This window comes from Myotis brandtii, unplaced genomic scaffold, assembly GCF_000412655.1.
Source record: "Myotis brandtii unplaced genomic scaffold, ASM41265v1 scaffold1089, whole genome shotgun sequence".
Taxonomy (NCBI): Eukaryota; Metazoa; Chordata; class Mammalia; order Chiroptera; family Vespertilionidae; genus Myotis; species Myotis brandtii.
Window position 1 is genome coordinate 164559 of NW_005353704.1, and position 9643 is coordinate 174201.

The window sequence follows — 9643 nt, forward strand, 5'->3', positions numbered from 1 at the left end:
ACGTGTCCATCCGAACAGTGGCTATGATGCACACTGACCACCCGGGGGCAGATGCTCATCACAGGAGCTGCTGAGCTGCAGTGTCTTGGCAGCGGCGGTTCTCTGTTCTCGGGTGACACACCTTCAAACCAGAGAGGAGGAAGCCCGATTCCTTGTGGGGCCACACGATTCCACCTTCAGCCATGGGTTATTTTGTTGCTGGGGCACTCAACCCTGAATCTGGTTTACTGCACACTTGCCTTTGTGTTCCACACCCTGTACAACAGCAACTTTGCAGAGTGCCCTCTCGCACTCCGGGACCCCTCGGGGGATGTTGGAAAGCCAGTTTTGGCCCGATCCCCACAGGTCAGGCGGAGGGACCCCACCTGCCAAAAGGACCCCAGTCACTCTGCAGATGCCCTTTGAGCCATGGTGCCACCCCAGGTGTGGCCAGCTGGGGAGGGACCACGGGAGGTTGGCTCCAGGGCGTGTTCTGCCCATCTCGCCCAGTCCTGCCCCGCTGGCCACCTTCTAATTAATTTCCTTTCAAAATGCAGGAATCTGTGCACCGGGTCACTAGTATAATATATTTTTTGTTTCCAATAACTTTTTAATCAGAATGCTTAGAAAAAAAAAAACTTACTAACATATGATTGAGGGAAGTTGAGTGCATTCTTTCAAAATGGGACTAAAGCTTTGATTGCCCACTTCTGGAAGAAGAACTCTGTGAGAGTAGGGCCTGGTCTGTCCTGTTGACAGATGTATCCCCATTTCATGGCACACAGTAGCTGCTCAGTGAATGCTTATTGCATGGATGGACTGACAGATAGATGGATGGATGGAAGGATGGATGGATGAGCTCTTTTTTTGTATCCTTTTGTGAATAGACACTTTTATAGCATAATTCCAGTTCCTGGAGCTGCTCTAGTTTCTCTTGTTTTTGCATTCTTTCACTATAGTTCCTGGAGATTCAAATTCTCTGCTTACTCTAAGGCAGTGGTTCTCAACCTTGGCTGCACATTAGAATCACCTGGGAATCTTTTTAAAATCCTGATTTCTGGGCATCATCCTGCGGAAATTCTGTTTCTTTGTTACTAATGTTGTGGCCCCACCCCATAACAAAGAAACAGAATTTCCAGAGGATGAGGCCCAGAAATCAGAATTTTAAAAAGATTCCCAGGTGATTCTAATGTGCAGCAAGTTTGAGAACCACTGCTCTAAGGCAAAGAGTTGCTTACTAGTATTTAAGTGACAACACATCAAATAACAGAAAAGCTCTAATTGACAGAATTCTCCTGTTTGCAACCAATTGTTTCAGCATCTTGTGCTTCCACCTGGCTCTCGGCGCTCACCTTTCTTCCAGATCACATGTGCTTTCCGAAGCTTCATTAGGAAAAGCTGGACGATGATGAAGAGAATGAAAATGAGGAAGGACACGAGCGTGAGCAGCAGTATGCCGCTTTTCCTCCTCACCAACCCGTCATACTGAGGATGTGCACCTATAAGGAAAATAAACGGATTTTAGATGGTTTGAGGGGTTTTGTTCACTGGGGAGTACACACAACCCTTCCAAAAGATAGTGTAGGCCCGTGGTTGGCAAACCGTGGCTCGTGAGCCACATGCGGCTCTTTGGCCCCTTCAGTGTGGCTCTTCCACAAAATACCACATGCGGGCGCGCACGTACAGTGCGATTGAAACTTTGTGGCCCGTGCGCAGAAGTTGGTATTTTGTGGAAGAGCTAGTATTTTGTGGAAGAGCCACACTGAGGGGGCCAAAGAGCCGCATGTGGCTCGTGAGCCACGGTTTGCCAAGCCGCGGTTTGCCGACCACTGGTAGGCTAATAGGCAGCTCAGATGAAAAGACAAAGAGCTTTACCCTGAAGGTAAAAAGATTCATACTATTTACTCTCTGAAAGCAAGAATATAAACAAAGTAATTTTGTGGGATAATTTGGAAAAGGTTTTTAAGTTATATAGATATTGAACTAGTTATTTTTCATTTCTAGGGAAAACATGTGAGAATATTGACTTAAATGATAGTCGGGATTCAAATTAGCTGTAAGAAATAATTTTTTTAGCAAAATGTGGTTTGGCAAGAGAGATTGTTAATTTTAAAAAACTATGGAAATAAAATGAATATTTATTGATCTTGACTAGGTTGAATGTGGTCTTACATGAAGACATTTGGAAATAAACTCGATGAGCCCATAATGGTCTTTCCTAAACCTAGAATTCTGATTCCATGGGCTCTAGCTTTGCTCAATGTCCTGGCCCCCTCAGCCCAATCAACAAGCAATAAGGAGTGTGGGCTCTGTGCAGAATGCCATGCCTGGGGCTGCAGCAGGCACACCCCTATCATTCAGGGATAGTTCTCCATGTGTGTAAACAAATCTATCTATAAAACCCTAATATGCAAATTGACCAAATGGTGGAATGACTGATCGCTATGATGTGCACTGACCACCAGAGGGCAGATGTTCAACACAGGAGCTCCCCCCAGCCTGTACGCCCCAATCAGCGGTGGGAGGCGGGGCCAACAAGCAGGTGGCACCAGGCTAGCCAAGGCAGGTGCAAATGAGTGCTGGCCAGGCCTGGGAACCCTACCTGTGCATGAATTTTGTGCACCAGGCCTCTAGTAGATTAATAAAAACAAAAAGAAGTAAGCCATCTATGCCAAAACGTAGATCCACACTTGTCACTATTATACTGTGTTCAGGGGTTCAGTCAGGAAAGTGCCAATGAAGAAATTGACATTGAAAAGGGGTCAGGAGAGGAGTGGAGAGGTCTTTCCTTTCAGCGGGGCGAGTTAGGATAAGCGAGGGCAGGGCAATCTAAGCGAGATGTTTTCAGAAAAACGTATTCTTGTCGGGACTTTACAGAGACAGAACTGCAGAGGGCAGAGGCAGAGTGCACTCCATGGAGGGGGAGGTTTAAGGCTCACGCTCAGGAGCCATGGAGGTATGTTTGGATGGTAAGGGATGTTTGGATGGTAAGGTGCCCACAATGGATGACAGAAGGAAAGCTGAAGTGATAATACTGCATGCAGGAGATGATGAGGGTCAGGATCAAAACACCTGAAAGAAATGACTCAAAAGTCCTTGGACTCAAAAGTCCCTGGTTTCATATGTATGTGTATATACACACATGCATACACACACACACACATGCATACACACACACACACATGCATACACACACACACACATGCATACACACGCACACACACATACACATGCACAGACAGTGGTGAAGGAGGACACCGTAGTTTGGGCCTGAGCTGATTTTGTGGGAACAAAGGTTGCTCAGTTGTTGGCAATGTTGAATTTGAGGAGTTGGCAGGAAATTGAGCTTGAGAAATGTAGGAAATGGGATGAAACAGGGACTGATGCTCAGGAGAATGTTCTGGAAATACAAGTACGAAATCTGCCTGGTGGCATAAGGAACAGTCTTGGGAATGGGTCAACTCTTTAAGTATTAAGGAAAGAACCAAGGATGGGGAAGTAAAATCAGAAACACGTCTACGTACAGGAAGTGACAGGAGGGAGGGAAGTCAGCTAATGGGCACCGGAGTGGCAGCAAACGCACGGACCAGGGAGGCAGGAGGTAGCTGAGTCAGGGAGCAGTGATGTGAGCAACAGAAAAGTCAAGAGGAATGAGAACTGAAAAAACCATTGGACTTACTGGTTAAGAGGTTAAAATGTCAAGAGTTTATTCTAAAGGTGGTGGGGGACACTTACCAGTGGTCAAGTCGGGGTCTTGAGTGGTTTGTTCTTCCTCTTCTTTGTCCGTCGCTGATGTACTAAAACCTTCCATCGCTGCAACTAAAGTGAGAGCAACACAGGACGTATGCCTCTGACTGTGCATATAGAGTGTGTATATCCACACAAGGTCATCCAAAAGCAGCAAACAGCTTTGGCGACCAAGTTTAGTGATGCTCACTAAGAACAATGAGGTCACTTCTGAATGACAGATGTCTTCCCCAAACAGAGGTGAATGGTCTGGCTTACTTTGCCTTATTTTCTTAAGGTTAATGTTTATTGAACATTTGCTTTGTACCAGACCTTAGAGCAGCGGTTCTCAACCTGTGGGTGGCGACCCCTTTGGTGGTCGAACGACCCTTTCACAGGGGTCGCCTAAGACCATCCTGCATATCAGATATTTACATTACGATTTATAACAGTAGCAACATTACAGCTATGAAGTAGCAACAAAAATAATTTTATGGTTGGGTCACAACATGAGGAACTGTATTTAAAGAGCCAGAAGGTTGAGAACCACTGCTTTAGAGTCTAAGTGGTTCTTAACCTTCCTAATGCCACGACCTTTTAATACAGTTCCTCATGTTGTGATGACCCCCAACCATAAAATTATTTTCGTTGCTACTTCATAACTGTAATGTTGCTACTGTTATAAATCGTAATGTAAATATCTGATATGCAGGATCTATTTTCATTGTTACAAATTGAACATAATTAAAGCACAGTGATTAATTACAAAAACAATATGTAATTATATATGTTTTCCGATGGTCTTAGGCGACCCCTGTGAAAGGGTTGTTCAACCCCCAAAGGGGTAGCGGCCCACAGGTTGAGAACCGCTTCCTTAGACTGAGCATGTTACTTCTGACCACAGCTCTGGGGCAGCAGAGTTTTAGAAAATGTAAATAAATCGTCTAAAGTCCTGCAGCAAAGCAGTGGCGGAGTCAACGTTGAAAGACAGAGCCCAACATAAAGCCGTTATGTGCACTTCCTTCCTGAACCAGGTCTATTGGTGAGAAGGCCCGTAGGATGCCTCCAGAGACACCTGGACAGTGAAGGAGGCATCCGAGCTCTATGGATGGGAAACCTGAGCCTGAAATGCACAAAGCAATGCCTTGATGTTAGAAGTGGGCTCAGCTGTCATTCAAACCTGTGTGTGCCCCACCCCCAGGAGAGGGATGTACCAGGTGCCTTTGCTGGGGGAGACAGTTTGTAAATTAAAAGTCACAACAACCTTTTCCTGATTTTGTTGTTTCTCCTCCCTAGGTTTTTCCCGTTGTAGTCTCTGGCTTTTTAGCCCATTACACAAGGGAATGAAACCACCTATTCTCCTACTGAAAATGGCTATTGTTAACAGTAAATAAAATTGTAAAAATTGAAAACTGAAAGGAGTTTTAGAAACCACATTTTTAAACTCTTATGTTATATATGAAAAGGCAGAGCAGAAAATTGAGTTGTTAAGTAGTGGTGTCAGCCAATTTAAAGACAACTAGATTCTAAACATTTATAAAAATACTAGAGGCCTGTTGCACGAAAAGATTCGTGCAATAGTCCTTCCCTTCCCCTGGCTGCCGGCACCGGTTTTCCTCTGGCGCCTGAGACCCAGGCCTTTGCTCTGGCTGGAGCTGCCTTCAAGCCTTCGCTGCTCTGGCCGGAGCCACCTTCAGTCTTCACTCCGCCGCTTTGTGCCTACGTATGCAAATTAACCACCATCTTTGTTGGTGGTTAATTTGCATATCTTGCTGATTAGCCAATGGAAGGCATAGCGAAGGTACAGTCAATTACCATGTTTGTCTATTATTAGATAGGATTGGCTTATGAAGCAAATGATGTGGCTATTCCACTTCATATTTTCAATTTCCATTGTCCTTCAAAAAACTATATGGCACACAGTGTATTTATCAGTTTAAAACCCCCAAACATTTATTTTTAAATATTGATTCAAGATGAGCAATTTTTAAGTGTGATCTGATACTCAGAAGTGTGCACGTGATGATGCTATGAGAGCACTTATCCCACCAATCGCACTGTTACAGACGCCTCTGAAGAGCAAGAGTCGGACTTGCAGCCCGTCTGGGCGAGGCTCACGGTGGCGCTCACCGCACCACGGCCGCCTGCATCCTGCCCCCGGTGGCTGCTACTGCACTTTCTCAGCACTGGCTGTTACCAGATGCTAAGCTGAGTGAGAGAAAACATAACTGACATATGTGATCATTGTCCAGAGTCCACCAGCGAGTGGGCTCACTGTCTACAAATTATAATGTAGGCTTTCTGCATTCTTCTGCATTTATAGTTCAATTTTGCCATTAAAACTATCTGAGTTTTTGACAACCAAGTAAGTGACGAACTTTCAAAGGTGACTTTGTTACTTGATGATAAGAAACATCAAATCTCCAGGTCCTGCTCCTTTGCTCTTTGTTTTTGGTCTATTCTAGATGGAAAAGCAAAGAAACGAGTCTCCACAGTGGACATGCAAATGTCACAAGAGTGTGTGTGTGTGTGTGTGTGTGTGTGTGTGTGTGAGAGAGAGAGAGAGAGAGAGAGAGAGAGAGAGAGAGAGAGAAAGAGAAAGCTTACAAGGTGTTAGCTACTCTGAACCCTCAATGGTTAACTATGGCACTTCTCCAGTCACCACAAAGCTGGAGGGAGTCCTGAATGGTCTTGTTACAAAACAAAACACCACTTTCTTAAAACTTATTATTGGAAAGCCGAGTTCCCAAAGAGGCAGGATTTTTAAAGTTGGAATGATTTCGACACTCACCAGTGCTAGCGGCCTGCGGGGCGTCTTGTGAGGACGGAGAGCTTTTCCCCGGGGCATCTGAGGCCGCCTCTTGACCAGTAACTAGAAAAGAGAAAAACAAAATTCTGCCACGATGAAGACCAAGCCTGCCCACAGCGTGCTCACTGCACAGGGTGGAGGATGTATTTGCCTGCTACCTGCTCGCGGAGGTTTTGCAGACACCTCAGAGCTGCTGCTCTGTAGCTCGCAGCTGGTGTGTGGCCCTGTGGCCCCCGGCTGCCCAGCTCCCTGGCTTCGGGGTGCAGCCTGTGACCTCTGGGGAGGAGCATCTGGCACCCGCGGCAAAGGGTCTCCGCCTCTCTCCCTGCCGCCCCCTGCCTGTCATCATCTACCCACTCACACACCTAGCCACTCGCTCTTAGGTGGCTTTGGATCAGGCTCAGACGGGTTGGGTTCCAATGCTTTACTTGCTTGTTGCTGAGTGAATCTGAATAAGATGCCTAATGTTTTGAATGCTCAGTTTCTTAATACTTACAATATGAAGATACTAAGTGCATTTACCTCGTGGCGTTTTCTGTGAGAATTAATTCATGCCACATGTTTAGCACTATGCAGGCTATTTGTTAAGCACAGTGCTTACTAAATGGTAATTGTATAATATAAAACAGTATCTAGAAATGTTTCTAGAGGCCCGCTTAGCATAGCTCTGAGCTGTCTGTGACTAGGCCTGCACCCAAGGAGCGTATAAAAAGGTTTCTGTCAATTTGCAAATACTGATAGGTGACAAGGGGTATGTCCCTATGAAATCTATGAGAACTTCATTTAATCAAAGGGTTCCCTGGTTTTAGTGTCTTCTTGTTTTAATCAAACATTAAAAGTTTTTGAAAGCTGTTAAAAAAAAAAGCCTGAATTGCATACAAGAGCACCCAGAAAAGGAAGAAGAACCACTAGGGAAACACTAGAGAAATAGTGACATGGACTGAAGGTAAAACGAACTCGGTGACCACAAAGACACCAGAGAAAATCGAAGAAACAGGAGAGTTGCTGGCAAGGAAAAGAGGAAAATGCTTGAAAGTGAGGCAACTAGAAGTACTAGAAGAAAATGACAAGAAGAGCAACATATGAGAAATATTGGGGACATATAGAATAAAATGTATCCATGATTAAGATCTTCTAGAATAATGTATACTATGTAAAATTAGATAATTATATGTTTATGTACAAAACAGGGTATGTATATGTATATATACACATTATATATCTTGTTGGGTATATAATAATGCATGTATATATAAAAACCATATATACAGCCCTGACTGGTTTGGCTCAGTGGATAAAGCGTCGGCCTGCAGACTGAAGGGTCCCAGGTTCGATTCCAGTCAAGGGCATGTGCCTTGGTTTCGGGCACATCCCCAGGAGGGGGTGTGCAGGAGGCAGCTGATCGATGTTTCTCTCTCATCAATGTTTCTAACTCTCTATCCTCTCCCTTCCTCTCTGTAAAAAATCAATAAAATATACTTAAAAAATAAATTAAAAAATTAAAAACCATATATACATCCATAGGCAATATTTCTATATTTTCTATGTTGCATGCATCTATATCTATAGAACCTGTTTTATGCATGAATATATATAAACTGGAGTCCAAAAAAATAATAAAATAAACTGGAGTCCATAGATATTAAACTGGATTTATCCTCTCAGTTGGCAAGCTGCTGGACAACCCGCTTTAGAGGTCTGATGGTGGGACTGGAGACTTGTCGTTCTGGTTGATCAGATGCCACAGCCCTCGGCTAGTCCATGCAGCATCACCAGCTGCCACGACTATTTAAATTCAAATTTAAAAAGATTAAATACTATTAAAAAGTTAGTTCCACAGTTGCTCAACTTTCTGTTTTTATCCCATCGTCAAATAAGCGGTAGGAAATCAGGACTCCGCCTTTGGAGGCTGCGGAGATGAAGTCGGTCCCTGGGGGGTCAGCGCCGCTGTTGCTGTCCCTTCTCGCAGGTGAGGCTCCCAGCTGAGCTGCGAGCTGCGGGCTGCGGATGCTCTGGTTCAGAATCGCGCCTTTCAGGAGCATCAGCCACATCCAGTCTCGCTTCTCCTCGTGACCTCCCGTGGCCCCGCCTGCCCTGTGCTCCCTCCACCATGGGCGATGGGCGATGGGCGATGGGCGATGGGCAATGGGCACGGAGGCCTAATATTTGCGTCAGGTCACAGCCCTGCCGCCGGCTGTAGGTCTGAGCCTCCCAAAGGCAGCCCCTCAAGGAGCGCTTGCGGTTTGATGGAAGCGACGGTGGGCGCGGTGGCGGCGAGGGTTGCAGGGAGCCAGGGGCAGCTCCCAGGTCCGGGAGCAGGGGCCTTTCAGGGCACTTGCTTCTGGGGACCACAGAGGACACTCCTGCTTCGCTGGCGCAGGGAGCGGTTCCCAGGTGCTTCCCCGGAGAGAGGCCTGGCCCACGGTGCGTGCTGGGACCACGCGGGACTCGGCTCCTCCTCAGAGGGTGCTTCTTGCTCAAAAGGTTCTCTCGCGTAAAAAGTATTTCTTCCACTTACGGCCAAAGAGTCGGAGACTAGAGATTCTGAAAATGGAAGCACCTCCTCTTCGCCTTGAATACTTGATGTTTTGTTGATTTTTATTGTTATCTTGTGTTTTGCTCAGAATATTAACATGATTAAACTAAAATCTTCCAAAACAGTTTTAACATCTAAAGAATAATCATGACAATGTCCCCAAGTGAGTGCCTCATGTTCACATCAAATGATACAGACACGTTAGATGGATTTCAGTTCGTATGATCTCCTTTGGGGTCAAATATAAAGGCGCGGTGCGGTTCATATGATCTTCCCGAAACATGACTGCGCTACAACGAGGCACGTCCCTGACCTGGCCGTCAGGATCAGGAAGCCAGCGTGGCACTGTGCACCTGTGACATCACGATCAGAAAGCAGGCGTGACGCGGTGAGCATGTGACGTCACGATCAGAAAGCATGGGAAAAGCTGCCAGGGGCTGCCCAGCTGGAGAAGCTTCCATCATTAAGAGAACTTGCTAAGGGAGCTTCGTTCCATTGGGTTTGGTAGTGTAACACTGAGGAAAGTTAAAATGATGACAGACGTCATCAGTTCTTACCCAAATCTTCAAACCGGAAGGAGACCACCAGCCGCC

At 45.8% G+C, this 9643-nt stretch overlaps 1 protein-coding gene across 1 annotated transcript in view; it reads right to left on the reverse strand.

Annotated features, from left to right (window-relative positions):
* Window positions 1-9643, reverse strand: part of CRTAM (cytotoxic and regulatory T cell molecule) — a gene marked incomplete at its 5' end in the record, with an annotated part of 17893 nt that overhangs the window by 3955 nt on the left and 4295 nt on the right. Inside the window, 4 exons of the mRNA XM_014543237.1 lie at window positions 1332-1478; window positions 3715-3798; window positions 6497-6577; window positions 9608-9613. Of these exons, the coding sequence (XP_014398723.1) occupies window positions 1332-1478; window positions 3715-3798; window positions 6497-6577; window positions 9608-9613 (318 nt within the window). The remainder of the gene's footprint in view (window positions 1-1331; window positions 1479-3714; window positions 3799-6496; window positions 6578-9607; window positions 9614-9643) is intronic.